At 39.1% G+C, this 22,000-nt stretch overlaps 1 protein-coding gene across 1 annotated transcript in view; it reads right to left on the bottom strand.

Annotated features, from left to right (window-relative positions):
• The window catches only part of FIG4 (FIG4 phosphoinositide 5-phosphatase), a 70,012-nt gene extending 48,960 nt beyond the window's left edge, over nucleotides 1–21,052 (bottom strand). Inside the window, exons 1-6 of the mRNA XM_005154681.3 lie at nucleotides 20,820–21,052; nucleotides 9,941–10,039; nucleotides 8,772–8,895; nucleotides 5,912–6,068; nucleotides 4,662–4,712; nucleotides 2,503–2,651 (exon numbers count right to left, since the gene is read on the bottom strand). Of these exons, the coding sequence (XP_005154738.1) occupies nucleotides 2,503–2,651; nucleotides 4,662–4,712; nucleotides 5,912–6,068; nucleotides 8,772–8,895; nucleotides 9,941–10,039; nucleotides 20,820–20,885 (646 nt within the window). The 5' untranslated portion in view covers nucleotides 20,886–21,052. The remainder of the gene's footprint in view (nucleotides 1–2,502; nucleotides 2,652–4,661; nucleotides 4,713–5,911; nucleotides 6,069–8,771; nucleotides 8,896–9,940; nucleotides 10,040–20,819) is intronic.
• Nucleotides 21,053–22,000: the final 948 nt, after the last annotated feature.

Genomic DNA, 22,000 nt, shown 5'->3' with positions numbered 1-22,000 from the left:
AAAATGAAGATGACAAGAACTCTATTACCTACATTTTTTGTGTAGTTTTAGCAAATAAAATTTATGGCACAACTAAGTTATATCATAGAAGTATGTCAATTAGCACAGCCTCTGCTGGGGGAAAAAGATGAGTTCTCCTAACAGACTGAAACTGAAAATGCAGCTGTTGAACAAAACATTGCTACCTAGTCATCAAACTTACCGTAAGCCCAGGAAAACTGATGCAACCGTTTTGGTGAAGGAGTGTATAACACTCATCAGAACCTGGCCACAAGCACTTGGTCAGCAGTTTGTCTTCCTTCCCATTTCTAGCAGCATTGTTTTGGTGAAAATTTGTTCTTGAATGACAGATGACTACTTCTTATACATATTTCATCATACGAATGGATATGCTACTAGTATCTACTGGAAATCAGCACACTGCTGAGTCAAAGTTACGGCATCTTTTTCTCCAAAGTTTTCACAAAGACATAGAGATGACATTGTACAGATTCCTGAGGGATCCTGCAGATAAGAGCCTTTATAGCAGAGGAATTATTGCTCCCTCCACTATTTAGAGTTTACTGCATACAGCATTACTTTTAGGCTTTCAAATGACAGTATGAAAAATGTTAAAACTATTTAACATAGAAAGTTCCAGCATCAGAGACAATTACTTGCTTACCTAACACTTATTACCATTCTCTGAGCTGCAGTCAGTGCAGGTCTATTCTAAGCGTTGTGATAAAAGGGTGTGAAAAACGGGTGGACAAACAGTGTCAAAATTTATCTTGCATAAATTTGGGTCTGGGGCTGTTTCAAGCATATCCGTATTTCAACTATGAGTTTGTCAGACCTTCAGAGTCCCCTTTACAGGCACAGAAGGCAGGACCAATAAATTCCTTCTTCAATGCCTTGGAAGATTCATTTTGGTGAGAAGAGGCAGAAGACAAGTGTCATGGTTTGAGCATGTTTTGAGGGTGTTTTTTGTTCAAGGTTTTTTTTCAGCCAGGTTGAGGAGGGGAGGCCGGGAGGAAGGAGAGACAGGACACCTGACCCAGGCTAGCCAATGAGGTATTCCATACCATAGCACGTGATGCCCAGGATGCATACTGGGAAAGAGAGAGCTGGAGGGGTAGAGCTCTGGAGAAAAATGGAGGAGGGAGCATGCGGTGCTCGGCCGGGCAGGGTGGAGTGAGTTATGGGTCGGTGGCTGGTGGGGTGTTGTATTCTTGTTGCTTGTTATTGGCTGTATTATTATCATTGTGTTATGCCTTAGCTATTAAACCGTTCTTATCTCAATCCGTGGGGGCTACATTCCTTGGATTCTCCTTCCTAACTCTCCAGGAGTTGGGGGACTTGGTTTAAACCACGACAACAAGTCATGGAATTCACAGTATCTCAAAGAACCAAAGTTACTTTAGGACAAGTGAGATTTTGTATCATGTTTCTCTGTGTATTATATTTTGTGTGCAACAGTAGCTACACAGCAGGTGACTACAAATAAGGGTGGTAATGCAGAGAGTCTGTTGAGCCTCTATAACCAGTAAGATGCAATAAGCACAGATCCAGGTGTTGTGTCTAAGCTGGCTTCCATATCAAGTTCACAGTTTTAAGCAAAATAGCAGGCAGGCTTGCTACAGTAGACAGTACAGTACAGCAGACTTGCTCTACCCTATTCTTCTCCTTATAAATGATGTACTTAAAAGGCATGTTCTATTACTAAAAAGACTACTTGAATCTCCACATCTGTTTGAGACCACTTTTAGAGCAATGTATTCATTATGAATCAAGCATAGCACTGTACTTCACAGTTAAGGAAATCGTGCTGTCACATATGTAATAGTTAAAAAAGAAAAACAAAAAAACCCCACAATTTTGACAAGCATTCAAATAATTAGTCACAGCGCAATAAAACTAAAAACCATCTACCTCAACAGAAAGAAATCCATTACTAAGAATTTCAGGAGAACTCTTGTATGTGAGTGTGAACAAAGCAAAAGGGACAGAAAACAGTTTTCCTATCTGACTCGTTATCTTTACACTCTTACGAATATGTTGATCCAAAGTTATTTCAACTAAAATCAGTAGTTTTTCTCAGACTTTCTAATACTGCTTGCTACATCAAATTGATACTAACATAATGTAATTCTTGTCATCAGTATTTTCCAACACAAATAAAAAAATATATTAATCAGTCACTGCTTCCCACGCTTTGTAATTTATTCCTATTGGGAGTCTTACAAGTCAGTTGAATAATCAATTGCTGAATAATGTCAGCAACTTCAATTATCTCCCCGAGCTGCAATGTAAATTAACAAAACAATGATTAATCACCTCTAGAAATTGCATTATTCAAATGTCTGTAATTGGGACTTTATGTAATCCTTTATTAACTCAAAACTGTTATGAGACAGGTGATCAATACAAAAGACCCAAATGTTTCTCAAAAGTAAACTTAAATGCAACATACTTTAAATCTACTCTTGACCAACACCAGTTTAATTAGGCATATTTGCTTACCACTTCCACCCTGTGTTGAAAGTCCTTCATCTTCAAATATATCAAAACTTTCTTGTCGGGTCTGGGTTGTTTCAGTTTTTAATGTCTCAAGTGGCATTCTCAGGACAGTAAGATTGTACTGAAGGGAGTGAGACAGATCATAGCTGTAACTGATAGAAAGTTAGCATGTATTAATAACTATAGATGCATGGGACTTTTCTGAAAGCCCTTACTGTCCATCTGTATTTATATTTAACACTACTATTTTATCTATTAAAAGAAGACTTTTGAACAAGATACACAAATTCAGATTCTATAACGGCAAATAATACTACTGATTTCCAAAATCAGTTTTCCAACATAGAAACTGTTTACAGTACAAATAGTTGAAACTGTATTTATATTCTTCTTATAACTGAAAACTGAATATGCCTTTTCAACAAAGCATATCAAACATAATTCACTATGTCCCAAGAAACAGTCCTGAAGATCAAAAATAGCTGTTCCACTGGAAATATCCATACAGACAACCTCACTTTTCTGAGTTTTAAGTAAGTACTATGCTCTAACTGCTACCTGAAGTCAAAGCAGCCAAAAATCTGGTAGACAAAAACAATACGTCCTCAAATTTGTGGTTGCAGCACAGACACATCTTAATATAGTGGCTGCACAATAAACAAAAGGTTGGGGTTTTTTTAAATAGTTCCATAACAGTAACAAATTATGCTTCTCATGGCTTTTATACTGAGAACACTCTACACTAATTGCTAAATTTTATAAGCCACTAAGATTCATCTCCCTAAGGAGAAACTAAATTTACACAACACTTCAATCAGAAATACACACAAATTTCCATTTTAGCCTAATACAACATCAGTTATTACTTTTACTATTAATGACTTACAAAAAGTAATTTTAAACATTAGACATTTAGATTTATCACTAATGGTAACAAAGCCTAACCAATATATTCACCACATTTTCAGAGGAACAACCTGACGTGTTTATCTGTTAGGAAAAATGAACCCAGTTGTTACATGCTTAGTTTGCATATAACAGAACCTTTAAACAGTATCCCAGTAAAAGACTTGCTCAGGCTATTCCTCCATTTTCTCCTTAGACCAAAAGTTTTCCTATAATTATTCTCTAATTCTGTTCAAGATTTATATGAAAACCATGCAGAAAAATATGCTATGATTTTAGCCAAGAACAATTTAAATTAAGCTGATAAATGTGTTTATCAGGGAGTCATATAAAAACCTTGCCCTTTCCCTTATACACATGACCACAGAAACAGTATACATTCATCATCTCTGAGCAGGATAATAAAAAAGGAAGTTGTATAGTGTTAGGGCTGAGAGACAAAGCACAGAATTAAAACTCAGGTTTTATACTATGAAAAAGCCTTTTCATGCAAAACCACAATACAGACATGAAACCTTAGTGGTTTTGTCTTCACAGATACAGTTGTGACAAGAAGCCTTTATTTTCCAAGAGGAAGTATCTTCTAGAATGATACACCTTTTGGTACTCACAAGAGGGTTTTTTTTCATTTACCTTTTAAGTCTTAAAGGTTTCTAACTAGCACTGCCAGCTTTACCACCATATTTCCCCCATTTTTCTGCTGTCCCAAAAGTATCATGTGTTATAGTAGCTAGGATACAGAAACTTGTCTTAGGTATGGTATTTATGAAAAAATAAAGCAAGAGAATCACTAACACCTAGAAGGCCCTATGAAAGATGCACCCTGTGCAGGGTGTATCTTGGATGAGGACCTATTCTCTATCTTTGTGAATCAAGGCAAAGCTTTATTTCTGGAAAATGAGATCAAAAAAGACAAAATGACAGGACAAGCAAACCCCCTGAAATTATAATACTTTTACAAAGAGAGATAATCTGCGTAATCTGACGAGGCTAAACAGTCAGTGGAAACAGTAATTTCAGTGTCTACCTTTTACCATGCTACTAATAGGTCTATAGTTCATGAAGACTATATTTCTAATCCATTTGCTGAAGGAGAAAGTAGGTTCAAAAGACACAGATGAAAACAGACAAGCAGAGTGATCATGTGTCTTATTTCCCCAGAATACTAAAGATCTTGGTAATCAAAATCCAAAAGCAGAGTTTCATAGCAAGTTCAAGCATACAAATTTTTAAAGGAATTAGTAACTAATACTTACCTAAAATAGAAGTTGCTAGAAAGGTCCACATTTTGAAAGATTCTCAGATACCTAGCAAAACAATTCAAAAAGGGAAATTTTTAGTTTAATCAGACAGTACCAAGAAATAATTCAGTGAATCTCAGAAATTAAACTACATATAAATCTTGACTCTTGCCATGTGTTCCCTTTGCATCTTACTGTAACAGTTTTGACAGGTAATTCCACTAGAACGTCAGCATCGGGATTAAATAAATCAAATAGCACTTTTTTTTTTTTAGCCCAGTGCATACTCATGTGTGTACTCTGCTTATTCAGGCAGTTGCAGATAAAGTTGTAGCACTGTTTTCCACATATGTGGGTCAAATTCTTTAGGCCTTATGCAAGCAAATGCTCAAGAGCACTATCTAAGAATTAAAGATTTTCAGTTATTCTCAAATAAATGAAGAAGAAAAGAAATACGTATTTCAGGATGCCATACTCTTGCAAATTCTCAGAAAAGAATTTGCAAATTCAGTAACACTCTATGAATGAAAAAATGGCTAACACCATAAACATATAGGTTAAAGAATACAGTCTGCTTCATTCTAACAGGGAGACTGAAGTTTACAATTAGTCATAAAGTGGAAACTTTCTGAGTAGTTCCCATTGCTCTGATTTTATTAACTGACATCAGTTTATCATAATCCATCACTTTTTGACTATTCACATTTGGTACAGACTGGAAAGCAGTTTATTACTACCATGTGCTTGGTATTTCATAGAAGTAAAGTTCCCCCACCTTGACAAAAACACCACCAGAATGTGGTTGTACATTTCTTACAAGGTTTCCTTGTAAAGGGTCAAATTTCTTTTTTCACAAAAAAGTAAAAAAAAAAAAAAATCTCTTCAGGTGAAATTAACATGATGCTAGAGATACTAATAGAAGAACTGTACTCTGAACAATATAAACCAGTATTAGTATTACTTTGTCTTTGTAAGAACAATGTTTATATTGGATGCTTCCAGGTGCATATTTGCTAGGATGTAGCTTTGACACATAGGCAACATGAAGACATGGACAAAAACTCTGAAGGACTGTAACAGTTGTTTTACTCTCCAGGTTAGAGGCCACAGAACTTGTGACTGATTCTCCATCCATCCACGTTAATTTATCAACTAAGATAAAATGGCTTGAATGACATACTAACAGAAGGAAATCCATGACTGAAATTTCTAGTTGCAGTTCACCACTGCTTAGAAAATGTTCAAAGAGTACCACCACTACTTACCTGGCTTCATCAGGATGAGTGACTCTTACAGAGTCATTTGGAATGTAGATCATGTTTGTATCTTCTATTTTATATATTGCATGACCTCCAATATCTGCCATTTTTCTTCTTTTTGTTATTAACACAATGTAATAGCCTTCTAAAAACCTGACAAAACCTGTTAAAATAGCATTAAAATGGTATTAGATGTTTCTGTTGATCTGATCAAACATATTTAGAAAAACAGCATCACAATTGTTCCAAGACTTCATAGAATTTTTGTTTGTTCACAGTGTTATGTACAATGTGCATATATATATATACACATACAGAAATAGAGATACACATAGACAGAGTTTTAGTTTCCCCCAGTAGTGTCAATCAATGAAGTACACAGGTTTTACTTATTTTTCCCCCCTTCCACTGTAAGTATTTTTAATATTAGGTAGCAGAGCTAAGACATCAAAAATTCAGAATAAGTTGTTGTCTACTTAAGGCACATGTATATTTGCTTTTCACAGGAAGTAGAACAGGCAGTGTCTGGCTTTTACTGCCTAAAACCAAAGACTCAAGAAGGCCTCACCCTCATTCCCTAACACTACAGGGCATAGCCATGCTTCTTCACCAAGTTGTTTCTTTGTATGTCTCTACTACATATAATAGGAAACATCGTAACAAACTTTCCAATGCAATATAAATGTGTAAATTAAGATTAGAAATAGAAATACCTAAATATCCCTGAACCCAAATGTGTTTCTAATACAGTATAGACAGTGATACGGCAGTACTAAGTTGTAATAACTAATAAATCACACAAATTAGCTCTTGGAGGTAGCTGCTTTGATGGGTTGCTACTAGTGAACATCCTGAAACTCATTCACTACTGCACTGTCATCAAATCATAGAATAGTTTGGGTTGTAAAAGACCTTAAGATCATCTCTTCGGATCTATTCTCCAAGCTGAACAGGCCCAACTTTCTCAGCCTGTCTTCATAGCTCCCATCTCCTTCTTAATCTATTAACTGGGGGGGTGAGGGGTGTGGGGAAACAACTCACAACTCACATTTTTGGTTGTATTTATATTCGGTTCTTTAGGTTTTATTATGAATTAAAGAAGGATGAGCAAAGCACACATTTTACTCCCTGTCACTGCTGGAGTCTGCAATGTGATCGAATGAACTGTGATATTTTCTTCTGCCTTATTAGCCCCCCTCGGAAAAATGCTCTCACCTGCACAAGGCCAGGAGATCCCGCTGACAAGAGAAACAAATCTTCCAGTTGAAGCAGCCAGACTATTGAATTTCAGTTGTTAAATAGCAAAGTTCTTCCTGCATCCTCCAGGTACTGAAATCACTTATATGGACAGCCTCTATTCTTTGAATTTTACCAAATGTTATGCTAAAGTCTGAAAGGCAACCCAGCCTTTCCCCTTGGCTTGATTCTCTCCATTTAAAAGCAATTTCTACTTTTAAATGCTATACAGTGAACCAGAGCTTAGACTATCAGGCCCCCATTCTGACTGCCAGGAATACAATGCCTCTGGCCTAACAAAGTAACTGGAAGACAGAACAAAGATGTCTTTTCCAGTTCTACAAAAAATACCAGACCTTAGCCAGGAGAAAATAAACAACCAGTGCACTCCCTCAAATTACATATTTATACAGCTTAGACAGGATCAAGATAGAAGACATCTAAAGCATATAAGAGAGCATGTTACTTCTAAATAAATCATCTAGAAAGAGTAGACCATATCTGATAAGCAATGCATTTGCCCAGCTACAGAATAGAAACTCTTCTCTTACAAAGAGTACATATAAACAAATACACAGTTGGGATGGTAAGTCTTCACTGAACATAACCACATTCCAACCAAATATATTTTCACATATTTAGATAGTGAGCACTGATAGCTTGTGCAAAAAAAAGCCAATGCTGCAAGACTGTCAGCAGCTTATGTTTACCTGTATTACCAATACTCTTTAATTAATAAGGAATATAAACCTCACCTCATGAATTTCGGAAAAGAGTATCCACTGCCAAGATCCAAAAAACTCCATGGGCAAAAAGAATATAGAAGAAATTTAGCTTAATCTGCCACTTTAAGTTAGAATACCAGTAATATTTTCTACACTTTGGGTGTTATGAAAAATTCAGGTGCATCTTTTAAAGTAATTGCTTTCTCCACCTCCTCTGCAACTTTGGATTTAGATGTCCAGTTATATACTAATGCAGATAAAGCACAAAGTATTCCTGGGAGCTGTCAGAGCACACATTAACATTTACTTTGGAGACATCACCCATCAATATATCGATCTCAGAATCTGGCAATAGTGACTTTCAGATGAAATTAGCAGCTGTTAAATCCCTGAAGCAATTCGCTAGGATTATGGACATCTGATCAGCATTTAAAAATTCAGTTGACATACCAGTCAGCTGTACTTGTTTGAATACACACAAAAAAACCCAACCCTTTATATGTGCCACTGAAAAAAAAAACACCAAAAAAAATTCTAATAAAGAATGTCAACTTTTGCTTTCTTTTAAAAAGCATTCCATGAGCTCTGGAATTCAGAAGGCAAGGTTCCACATGATTTGTAGTTTACAATGAGTTGAGTTGGGTGAGATCTTCAACCAAGCTTTTAGAGTTTGGCTGTTTCCTAGATCTATCCCTTAACAAAGAAGAGATTAGTAACAGTACAAATCTCACCCCTGTACTGGCCACCTGTTTTCACAAAACACATAGAAACTTGCTTATCTTTAAGAAAGAAATTTCTCAATCCTAATCCAGTTTAAAAATAAAGGGAGGGATACAGAAAGATACAGTATGACACAATAAACCTCATGTCAAGAAATAAAAGATTTTATAAAACCAAACACTTACCTACTACACCAAAAGCAGAGACAGCTCGAGATAACCCAGAAGAGCCCTTCTGTCCAATTTTCGTTCTGTTTCCCAGGTCTAAACGGCCAAGAAGTTCCCTCACCTCTTGTTGCGTATATACATGCTTTAAATTAAAAAGTCATTTAAGTTACTGCTTTGGTAGTTAAATGGTATTTCACATCAAAGAATAGTAGAATTTATTTAGTATACAGTAAACCAAGTATCTGCTCTACTTCCTCTGTCTCCTTTTTCAGTTCTACCAACAAGTACAAGAACAAAATTCACCATCCACTGCAATAGAAACAGCCATAGTCACATATGAATCCAACCATTTCTAAATCTTAAGTGTTAAGATTCTCAACCATAAACTTTCTGGAAAGAAATAAAGTTTTATTCTATTGTCTACATTAAAGCTCATGCTGCTGCTATTTATTTTGCTTCAGATATGGTATATCATAAACACTAAAAATTTGGCTAGGTCACAATTAAACATATTTTGCACTTAAAACAGCAAGGCTGAACCTAAGAAAAACACTGGGAGCATATACACAATAAACCAAAAAACCTGGGAAAATCTGATCAAGTGAATCAGCTGTTTGGAGATCTTTAGGCACTCCCTTACTGCAACCTGTCATTTTCATCCTAACATGCATCTGACATGAGGGAAAGGTGAGAGAGCTGAGACTGATCAGCCTCCAGAAGAAAAAGCTCAGAGAGGATCTTATCAGTGTCTATTAATACCTGGTAGAAGGGAGTAAAGAAGTCTGAGGCAGACTCTTCTCAAGCGGTATCCCATCAGAGGATGGGAGGCAATGGGCACAAATTGAAATACAGGAAATTTCATTCAAGCATAAAAAAAGCTTTCTGACTGTGAGGATAGTTGAATACTGGAACATATTACCCGGAGATGACATGGAGTCTCCAGCCATACTCAAAACATGACTGGGCATGACGCTGAGAAACCTGATCTAGTTGAAATTGCTTGGAGGATGAGGGAAGAAGTAGACAACCTCCAGAGATCTCCTTCAATCTCAACTGCTATATGACTGATTCTGTAACATACCTTCTCTGAAACAGATTAAATGTGTAGTATTTTAATTCAGCTTAATATGGGTAGTATTATTTGGAATAACTGAGGAAAAAAAAATAAAATTGAGAGGGGCACTCACCTTATCATCAATTACAACCAAATCCTTTGGTTCAGTGCGATCTATTTTCAAAACACGGTATTTGGTTTCTGCAGGATTACTTCCGACAAGAAAATACCGCTACAATAAAAAAAAAAAGTAGTCAGAATATTATATAAGATAAAGCAATCAAAGCCCATTGTAACAAAAGACATCAACAGTGTCATTTATATAGTTTCTAGACTAGATCCATTTCAACTAACATCAAATATATAATATTCCATGTGGACTGTTAATAAGCTGGTTTAGACATTAGTACCTTAGTAAGGTATATTTGTATACAATCAGCCTTTACAACTTCAGACTTCAATCTCTCCACTGTACAAGGAGGACAAAACCATAAAATTCAAAAAAGGTGAAAAGTTGTAGAGAAGGGAAAAACGTAACTTGCACCAGGCACTGTCCGACGGCCTCAGCCATCACTGTCTTCTCATTTGCATATACAATTTAGCTGAAGCCTATGAACGTGAGTTTGTAACTTCTCATGATCTAAACCTACTGTTTCTATGTTATAGTCCATTGCTATTTCTGACAACTGGTCTTTCTTAGTCCATACTAAACAGGAAAATTTTAAGTACTTAAGTACTACAAGTTTTCCTCATTTTTATTTACATTTGCTATGATAGACTTCTCACCAATGTTCTTCCACAACACTCAATTACACCAGCCATCCTGATTAAAACCATTCCTTTTTGATTAAGAAGTTTAGCTTTATCATTTAAAATATGAAAGACCACCGATAAACTATATTACAAAGTGGCAATTTCAGTGAATCAAACTATAAATTAATTTTTACATTTAGAAGAATTAACAGTAAGCATAAGTTGCAGTACTGACTTGCTAGAAACAGCTCTCATTTTACTAATTCATTTAATCAGTGTGGTGCTACCACACAGCAAGGTGTACCCCATTAATAACGCTCAGCCTAACAGGAAAGCATGGCAAATTCATGTTAGGCTGAGCGTTATTAATGAGTTACACCTTGCTGTGTATGCAGCCAGCTCTTAACTTTAAAAGTCACATGGATTTAAGATGTGGGGAAGAAAATCAATAACATTCACAGAAACCTCAGAATTTTGTGAGTTATACCAATCAGATGTCAAGAAACATATTTAACTGTCCAAATGTTTAAGGTGAAAGAAGAATTTTAAGCCCTCTTTAGCTTCCTTGAAGTCACAAAATATCTAGTCAATAAGCTTTAAAAAACAAAATAAAATACTTGAAAAGTATAAAAGAAACACCACCAATTCCTGGCTTCACCTTGTACACTGACATTACAATGCTTACTGAGTGGCAAGTTTTGCTGTTTGCTCCCAAAAAATAGTAAAGAATGCCCTTCAGAGCCATTTGCCATCGCAGCACTCCCTTATTGAAGGTGTTGAAACAGCACTCTGGCACAGGAAACCATATCCTATTTTTTTTTTAGCAGCAGTGTGTTGCTGTGCACAGCCCAGGCTCCCAGCCTGCCCATTCAGAGTACTCTGCACAGGAGATCCCTTAGGGCCAAAACCTGCCCTTCCCGGGAGAGAAATCATAACATGGAGTGAGTGGGTTGGAGCGCCCACTGCATGGCACTGAATAGGCACAGAGGTGGAAGATAGAGCTCTTCTGTATCACCCACCACCAAGACATTCGCAATCACCAAGACAGACACCTGCTTAGACCACTCCACCACACCACGGTAGAAGATGAGTGGGTAGAGGAAAATGTCATCTTCATTTGTACAGAAATGATAAATTAGTTTGCATTTTAAGAATGCCGCTTCTCTATTTGTAGTAACTGTTAGTTAGAGCTAAACAATTTTAAGGAGTCCATAATACTACAGTACAGTTCAGTGATCTCCTCCGATGCCCAGCTCATTAAATGAGTGCAATTTCTTCCCAAAGTGACACCTATGGTTACCAACAAATCATCCTGAATAAAAACAGAACAGTACAACTTTAACATGCTTGTCCAAATAGCAGTTTGGACCAAAGACCACATTTAAAATTGGAACATAGCACATGACACACAGGAAGAGAGAGGCAAAGAAATGGATACAGGGTTGCAAATATTACTACTGAAGAAGTTCAGCTGGATACTTCTCCACTTTCATTTTAATAGGCTAATATAACACAAGGAAGTGCTATGAGGAACACATCACCCACATCACAAGCAGCTGCTATAGTGAGCTAGGCACAGCTACAGTGGCAGATTTAAGTGCTGGTGCTGCTGCTGCTGCTCAGAACAGCAGCAGAGTTAGATTAGATGAGAAGTAATTGTATCCACAGACTATGGTAGCAACCATCCTAATGAATGGTACTTAACAAGGTCTTTTTGAAATACTTTAAAGACTAATTTAGCAGGGTTGCTTTACATTAGAAGGCTAGGCTGTGTAATGTATTTAGGAAGGTCAGTTAAGAACAGCATCAAAACCCAGGATCCATGGACTTAAAAAGGCTACCGTTTTAGAAAGCTAGGCAATGGCAAAAGTCTATTTAGTGAATGGGAATCTTACCCACTGCATGTTAGAAGATATTCCTGTGGAAGTTACAAGGAAGCAAACATCTGCAAAAACTTTGGAATTTGGACTAGTCCTCAAAACTAGGACCCCAAAATTGGACTTCTACTTGGGAAGTTTTCAGGACAGGCTAACAATCAACAACCCCAGAACTACTCGAAAAACAGCATGACACACTAGCTCACATTCAACTTTCAAGATCTGAAATGAAAACAAAGATGATATGCAAACCAACAATGCAAAAATTAAACAAATAAGACATTTCAGCATTAGCTGCTTCTGCTACCTAATTTATGCATCTATTGAATAAATAAGTCTATCTTACTGGATGATATGGAGCACAAATAAAACCATTATCAGTGACATGTACCACAATTAGATTTGCCAGCACATGAATAGTAGGAAAGAATAAAGAAAAATACCAAATCAACACAACACTGAGCATGTAACACCAAATAAATTAATTTCTGAGATTGTAATATAATTGTAAAATTAATCAAAGCTCAAATGCACTGTATTGTTTACAACTATTTTGAGTAATACAAGTCATTATGGTTAAAGAAATGAGAACCATGGGTGAGCTGTAGAAACCTTTCTGTTTCTGTCCTTATTCTCTTATTCCATTTATAACTAAGCTGAACTGAATAAATTCAAGCATGTTTCACGTGTCCCAAACAATTCCACTCCACAGTAAAACCACCACATTTAGATAAATGGACAACCTTGACCAACAAAGTACTTTCTCTGCAGAATAGTACACAAGGAGAAACTGCACAGGCTTCCTCATATTACTCTGCCAAAGCCCTTCAATCATCAACTGAGATGAAACATCCTGTTTCCAGGTTTAGTCTACCCTTGGCCTTTGCTGAAACTTGGTATGTGCACTTTACCAACCGCAGCAGTGCACCACGCAGCTATGAGATCTGTAGTGGAGCTTAATTTATTGCACAATTATCACTAAGCAACCACAACATAGGAAAAATCATTTGTCCCTTCCACCTGGGACTGAGTTTTAACCAAAGCAATCTAATTGAAAGGCATTACATCCTCTTTTATCAACCTTTTGATTCAGCCATACCAATAAAAATTGCTCCTTCTAAAAGGAGTCTAAACAAAATAAAAAACCTCATTCCAACTTGTTGTTTATAATGGCAGGATAATAGTTCTGAAATCAAACATTCTGCCTCCAGACATAGAGAAAACACTTAGACAAAACGCAGCAAAAGTTACCCAGTAAGCCCAAGGATATGTCTAAAACCACAAAGCCCTAAGGAATTGTGGTGGCTTGCCCTTGGACAGCTGCTGGACCCCCACCCAACTGCTCTCTCACTTTCTCTCACAGAGGCCACCCTGCACCCCTCCAGTACCTGGGCACTGTACCTTCAATACAAGAAGGCATTTTCAGGCTAATCACCCTTCCTGTCAACACGCTGGGCTGCCACATGTGAAAAACCTTCATGTAAACACTGACTTTGGATCAGCAGATTATCATCTCTCTACTTTACTTTATGTTTAACTGGGCAGTGCAATGGTAACTGCCACCTGCCACCAAAACTCCACCCTCCTTCACATCGGGCATAAAGTTATGCAAGAAAAAGCCTCTTCCTCAAATTTTGTGGTAGTTTTAATAAATACTGAACTTGATTGTAGATCAGAAATCTTCAAAGCATAAAAAAGGTATTAAATAGTGTTAAAAAAAGATATAGATTCAGCCTTTTTTCTACTACACCAAAGAAGGGGAGAAAAATAAATACACCTAGATGCAAGGTTCAGCAAAAACTCTTATGTGCATTTTTCTATAGAACCTTCAGCAATTCAGGAAGTATTTCTTTCATCTCATAGAACCTGGCAGAATGACATGAAGAAAGGAAGAGATGGTAAATCAGGCAAAAAGAGGTACATAAAAATAGCAAAATTCAGATGGTGTGCTGTCTACTTCCAGTAATTTGTTGAAACTGTTCAAAAGAAGCCCTTTCAAGATAAGAAATTTTAAGAATACACACTGCCAAGCACCACTCTCAAAGCATGTAGAAATTGCTACCCACTCTGCATCCTACAGCCTTATTTCTCAAATGAATATGGACAGAAAATGTGTTATTTTACCTACTCCTGAGGGTCATCATAATTTCTTGCTATCTTGTGCTCTGAGTATTCTAATTATTTACAATATTTCAAAACTCTAAGCAGAGCTGACTCACATTTTGGGTTTATAACATTACCAAAAATACTTAAGTATATTGGTCCTAAAAACATTACTTAAAAAAAAATCAATTAAAAAAAGTCAACCCTTCCTATTAGATGATTCCTTATTCACTCCACACTAAATTCTCTACTAACCTCCTTTTTTCCATTAGCGAAGCCAGAGATTTTCCTTATGGCACTGCACCTCCATAGAGGATTTGGTTTAAATGCATAAAGCCACCTATTTTTTTAAAGACAGTGTGTAAAACAACCAGGTTAATCTGATAGCATCTTTGTAAGTCTAGACTGTATTTTACGCAATTTACCTCAATTTTCAATTACTTTTGTACAGGACTTCAAAATGGATTAAATATTTGACTTGTCATGTTCCAGTCTCAGCACCACCCTTTACTAGAGCAGCTTAAAAATATTTACAGTCATTCCACTGTTTAGTATGCTTACATCTTCAAATTTGCATGTCAAATTGTCGTGGTTTAAATCAAGTCCACACACAGCTCGTTCATTCACTCCTCCCCTTCGCTCCCCCAGCTCCCGGAGAGTTAGGAAGGAGAATCCAAAGAATGTAGCCCCCACGGACTGAGATAAGAATGGTTTAATAGCTAAGGCACAACACAAATCACTACTGCCATTACTACAAATAATTATGATAAAGCCAATAACAAGTGAAGAGAATACAACATCTCACCAGCCACCGACCCATAACTCACTCCCCCCTGCCCGACCGAGCACCGACGGATACCTCCTCCATCCCCCCAGAGCTCCAGCCCTTCTGGGTCTCTCCCCGTTACATCCTGGGTATGACGTGCTATGGTATGGAATACCTCTTTGGCTAGCCTGGATCAGGAGTCCTGTCTCTCCTTCCTCCCGGCCTCCCCTCCTCCCTGGCAGAGCATGAGCTCAGAAAAAGGCCTTGGACAAACCAAACATTTGAGCAGTAACTCAAAACATACTTGCTATCAGCAACTGTTCTCAGCCCGAAAGTCAAAACACAGCACTGTACCACCTACCAAGAAGGAGAAAAACGACTGCTACTGCTCAAACCAGGACACAAGTATATTTAATTTTATTTCTACCCAAACACGGATGGATCCCATTTTCATAACCTTATTCTTGTTACTCATTTTATCTTTACCCTTATTCTGTACAGTTGTACTCAAAATAAATCCTTACTCTAAACAAGGAAATAAACTCATTTAGTTTTAGGACCATAACAAACTTTGTTTTGAAAATAAAAAATCCTGATAGAAAATACCTATTTTTTTCTGCATCCTGTTGATCTAGTGACTATGTAGTAACACCCGGGACAAAAGAAATAAAATGTAAGTTATCAAAACAACTTAGGTAGATGTTTGAAGGTACATCTTTCACATGCAGCATGGTGCTACCACCTTTGAACTTTATATTTGTCCTGCCTCCATAGCACATACCCTTCAAAACTTCTGTTCCTATCACTGCTATTCCACCAAGTATCTGTCGTAATCATTAGTGGTCTCAGATCCCACATACACATTTAAGTTTCTCCATTTTTTTGCCATACATCTGGCAGTACACCAAGAGGTTTAAGACAGAAGAAGTACTTCCCTAAGTTTCACAAAGCTCCTTCCCTTGCCCCTATTCCATCCTCTACTCCATGACATCATTACTATACCAGGAACACCACTGCAGAGGGAATAGGACAGTCAGCAGAGAGTGGCTGTCTTCTGCTAATGAAATCATTCCAGAGAGACCAAATCTCACAGCCACTTCTAGCTAGGAAATTATGATAACTAATGTTTGCCCTGTAGACTGCTTACTACTTTCAACATTTTCAAGTGCATCAGATAACCACCTATGTAAACCAATGCATTATTTTTTAGAGGAAAATGAATTTAAAACAAATGAACAAAAAACCAAACCAAAACAAGACAAACAGTTTTCCCTGGGGTAAAAGGCAGAGAAATCTACAGGTAATTATGCTAGTCACAATGCTTAATAAGCTTGGATAAGTCATTTGGATACTGTGGAGATGGAGACTGTAGAAGAACATGATTAGAATAAAATAATATTAATTAAGCATCATAATATCCTGAAAGATAGGCAAGTGATATGCCTTTATAGCAACTGCACAAATTGACTTGTTCAATATCATACTTCCTATGGGGAATGATAATTTCCAGTGAAGTAACCTACAGCTTTCTGGTGGGCTTCATTTGGGGGATAAACAGAACTCCACCTTCTGAAAAAGAGAGGAAACCATCTTTTGTTTCTTATTAGTCATATTGTTGAAATATCTTTAGTGCCCTCTGGCGTGCATTTCAGCAGTAAATGTATGTATAAAATGAAAGATAATTGGCATTGATCTGAACACAACTGTTTCTGCTCATGTTTCTGACTACTTTTAAACAAGCCTTCAACTTCCCATGACAAAGAGGAGATACAATTCACAGCTCCATGGTATTTATTGACCCAAAGCATTAGCTTAAAAGGGAGGTCTCAGAAACTATGTTCCTCTAAATGTTAATAGAAAATATAGAATTTTACACTCCATTGCTTCAATCGACATTGTGAATTGAGTTCTCACCTCTAGGACTCTTTCTTGTTTGCCTGCAATAACATTATCAGAGTTTCTCCTGTTTGACTTAAATAATGCTACTGTATTTGTAACCCAAAAGAAAAATGAACCCAAAAACCCCTCCGTAAATAATTTCCACATTCTCATCCATTTCACATCTTTCTGCTTTAACAGGAATAAGCAGTACAATCAGTGTAATCTCCACTGTTTCTACCACTGCTGATAATTTAAGTCATTCCTTGCCCATTCAAGGCTTCCACAAGGAATCTTAGGATACAATTTCAAGTTACACTATATCTGATAAAATGTCAGGTCCCATGCACTTTCACTGTATCTAGCAAATACATGGCCTTACGGAAATCAGAAGAGTAATCTGAAACAGGAGAAAGCTATTAAATTTTATGTCTGGGTGATATTTCCATCCTATCAGTGACCTTTGCAGCTGGAAACTGCATGACTGTGGGATTTAATGCAAAAAAGGATGCATGACAAGTGCCTTGGGGAGAAGAAGTAGGAACTTCAGTCAGCAGCCAACATGACACTGAATCAGCTGTAACAGCAAATCTCCCTCTGAAATTCTCTGCAACCTGATCAAGTCTGCCATTGACATAGCAGAGTCAGTCCAGAAGAGAGCTACAAGAATGATCAGAAGGTTGGAGTACATGATGCTTTGGGAAAGACTGAGAGAACTGGGTTTGTTCAGTCTTCAGAAAGCTTTGGCAGGATTTTACTGCCCTCTAAAATGATCTAATGAGAGGGTGTAGATAAGACAGAGACAAAATCTCCTGGGGGGTGTACACTAGATAGACAAGATGCAACAAATACAAGCTGAAACATGAAAAATTCCAACTGCCTATAAGGAATTTTCTTTTCTAAACCATGAGGGTGATGAAGCAAAACATGTCTGCAGAGGCTGTAAAATCTACATGTTTGGAAGTACTCAAACCTCATAATAGAATAACTAGGGTTAGAAAGGATCTTAAGATTATCAAGTTCCAACCCCCCTGCCATGGGCAGGGACACCTCACACTAAACCATATCACCCAAGGCTTCATCCAACCTGGTCTTGAAAACTGCCAGGGATGGAGCATTCACAACCTCCCTGGGCAACACATTCCAGTACCTCACCACCCTCACAGTAACGAACTTCCTTCTTATATCCAATCTAAACTTCCTCTGTTTAAGTTTTAACCCTTTACCCCTTGTCCTATCACTACAGCCCCTGATGAAGAGTCCCTCCCCAGCATCCCTGTAGGCCCCCTTCAGATACTGGAAGGCTGCTATGAGGTCTCCACGCAGCCTTCTCTTCTCCAGCCTGAACAGCCCCAGTTTTCTCAGCCTGTCTTCATACGGGAGGTGCTCCAGTCCCCTGATCATCCTCATGGCCTTCCTCTGGACTTGTTCCAACAGTTCCATGTCCTTTTTATGTTGAGGACACCATATCTGTACACAATACTCCAAGTGAGGTCTCAAGAGAGCAGAGTAGGGGGGCAGGATCACTTCCTTTGACCTGCTGGCCACACTCCTTTTGATGCTCTTATTGAAGCTGCTTTGAGCAGGAGGCTGAACTAGATGATCTCCAGAAGTCCTTTCTAAGCCACATTAGTCTGTGAGTTTCTTTAGTGCATCAGCTGTTTTCAAGTAATTACACCAAAATCATTCCCATAGCATTTTTCCTTTAAAACAAACAAACAAAAAAAAAAACAACAAAAAATACACCAAAACAAAATAAAAAACTACAAACCAAAAAGGACTAGAATTTGAATACCAGAATGCAAAAAGATGCAATTTCTACTTTTTTAAGAATATGACCACACTGAGGGAAAATACTCCATTTTTCATCATCTGCAAGAAGTGACTGAAGCTTTGAGACGCTGTTAATCAGCTCAGGTACTTCAGATGGCACATATAAATTCCTGCATTTCATAGCTGATCAACACTATCTTGTCTCCTGAAGTGTTCAAGACTGCTGGATTTGCGCCTTACTGAATTCTGAACACAGGAAAGCATGGGCAAAGCTGTCCATTTGGGTGGATATTGCTAGCTACCACTAGCCAGATGTAAAATCTGTGGTTCCTGAACTAACAGGATCAGCCTGGGAGGCCTGAAAGAATTGTAGCTATCAGACAGAACCCAAAAGCATCACACTGTTTCTATACACAGCATGTTGTCTCTCAGTACTCACGCTTTACAGCTCAGAGAGAAATACACCAGATAGCCAGGCATGCAAGTCACAAAAAGCCAAATCTCAGCTATCTGAGAAGTAGCATGAGTTATGAGCCAAGAACAACTAAATTCAGGAATCATACTTTCCCATTTCCCTTCTCCCATACAGCATTAATTTAGCTGAAAATAAAACAGTGTGTTCCAGCAATGCTGAGAAAGATTATTAAGGCAGCCATCAAAATGCCTGTAGGCATAGGGGAAAAAAAAGTAACATTCTGGAAACTAAGAGTAACCTAATTTTTTAATTTTTTTTTTTAATTTACTGATGCTAATAATTCTACATGCTTTAACCTTCCTCCTCAATTTTCAAGGCTGTTTAATGGGGAATTTACACAAAAGAACAAGTCTACTTCTAACAGAATCAAAGTTAGAAGTCAGATTCTTCTGTGTATTGGGTCCATTCACACAGGTGATGATGCATTCCTTTCAGTGCTACTTTTGCAAGCTTTCAAGAGCCTGAACTGACTTCCGTATATAAACTGTCTATTACCACTGCAGGTAAGATCTGAACTCAGAACTAACTGTTGCATTTAAAGCCATGGTACTTAACTCTGTCCAAAACTACCTCCAGTGGAAAAAAAACAACCCAACGTACTGAGAGAAGAAAAACTACATAAAGACATTTGATTGGCAGCTAAAGGATGATAAACACAGCAGTATTATCTCAGGCTATTTACATCACCAGATTCTAACTCACATGGTGCTCATCACATGGCTAAAGCAGCAATTACCACTCAAAATCAGCAGTCCACTTTGCCTGTGGCAAAACGCACATCCCAACTCTTTCTGCAACAGAAGATCAATGAATGCTAAAAATCTTCAACAGCTTGTTGTCAGAGGTCAGACTTGAAGACCCTGGAAGCTGCTCCACAGCCCATTTAGACCACGAGACCAGAAATGTCTCATAAGTAATAAACAGATGTGTGCAGGTGGCAATCACTTCAGCCACACTGTTTACATTCTTAATTCAAACCTTTAATTCTGGACAACTCTAGCTGTCCACTTTTAACTCATCACAGCACAAATCAGCACTATTAGCCTGTCTGAGTGACAAAAGCCACACAAAACAAGCAGGCAGTAACAGCAGGAGCCATGCGGGGCCTAAACTCCGACGCCTCACCCGCCGCAGCACCCATGCTGCCCCGGCCTGCCCCGCTGATCGGGCCTTCCGCTTACAGCTCCGCGGAGCTCGTAGGGTTGGCTTGGGCACGCCAGCCGCACGTCGGTCAGAAACCGGCTCTTCGCTCAAGCGCCGGGACACGGTGAAATAAACTTTTGTGAGTTGTTGGTAGGTTTTCATGTGTGACCCGCGGCGCGGCAACCTCCACGACGGGGAGCACTTCCCGCCCCCCAGGAGCGGCGGCGGGGCAGACGCTACTTACAGCCCTGGTCTCGTACAGCACCAGCTTCTGCACTGAGCTGATCATGAGGGCCGCCGCCGCGGGCATGGCGGCCGCGCAGGGCTCCAGCCTCGCCCCGGCACCAAGGCACGGCGGGAGTAGGAAAGGCAAGGGGTGCCCGCCAACAACCGGGAGCGCAGCCGAGCTCTTGGTGAAGGGCCGTGGGGAGGGACAGGACACACGGGGGCTAAGAACTAACACTAGCCACCCACAGACCGGACGGGTGGAAGCCGGAAGTGGCGGGGTGCCACCGCGCAGGCGCGCCCACAGGCAAGCGGCAGAGAGCGGCTGCGCCGGCGCGGCGGGCACCAGGGCAGGCGGGGCGCTGTCAGCCGCTGTCAGCCGCCGCTGTGGCCCCTCAGGGTCAGCACCAGGAACAGCTCCGCAGCCCCCGCGCGGGCGGGGCTCTCCGCTTTCACCCCCCTCCGAGGGGGCGGGGGGAAGGGAAGGGGGGCGGTGCTGTTCTGTTGCCCGGGTAACGGGGGTACACAGCCGGTGGCGGCGGGCGCGCACGGCAGCCGTTGCGCCCACCGTTTGCCCCCTCCCCACACTCCTCTTACGTAAGTGACACCCCCTCCCACCCACCCCGTCCCTGAGGGGCGCCGGCCGGCGGGGTCGGTTAGTCGCTGCCGGTCAGGGGGTGCTGGAGGGGCAGGAGGGGGGAGCAAACCCCACCAGGCTTTTAGTTGGGATAGGGGGGGTTAGTTTATGTCTTTGGTTTGGTTGGGGTGGTGTTTGTTATTAGGAAATTGCCCCTTAGTTGTAAAGGTTTGGGAAGGAGGGAAACTGCTGGAAACGCTAAAGTTCAGCCAGTGAGTTTGTGTGAGAGAAATGGAGGCTTGGTTTGTATGTGGTGGGTTTCTTAACAATAAAATACTGCCCCTGTTATTCAGAAGGTCTTATTCTGAAAGTATCTGAGTGTTTCAGTTTAAAGTTTCAAAACAAACATTTTCAAATTTTCAACCTGAAGTAGAGTATTTTAATTTCAAAATGACTGGGGTGGGGTTGAGATTTAAGTGATTCTCTAAAGAAAGCAAGGTTTTGGTTTACCTTTTTCAAAAAGGCTTCATCAGACACCTCATGTTTTTGGACTCCACTTGTTGGAAAGGCCCACCCAAATTTTGCTCCAGCTTACCTTGATTAGAAAATGCTTTCTGTTTTAC

Source organism: Melopsittacus undulatus, chromosome 3 (assembly GCF_012275295.1).
Source record: "Melopsittacus undulatus isolate bMelUnd1 chromosome 3, bMelUnd1.mat.Z, whole genome shotgun sequence".
NCBI classification, from domain to species: domain Eukaryota; kingdom Metazoa; phylum Chordata; class Aves; order Psittaciformes; family Psittaculidae; genus Melopsittacus; species Melopsittacus undulatus.
This window is presented reverse-complemented; position numbering and strand designations above follow the sequence as displayed.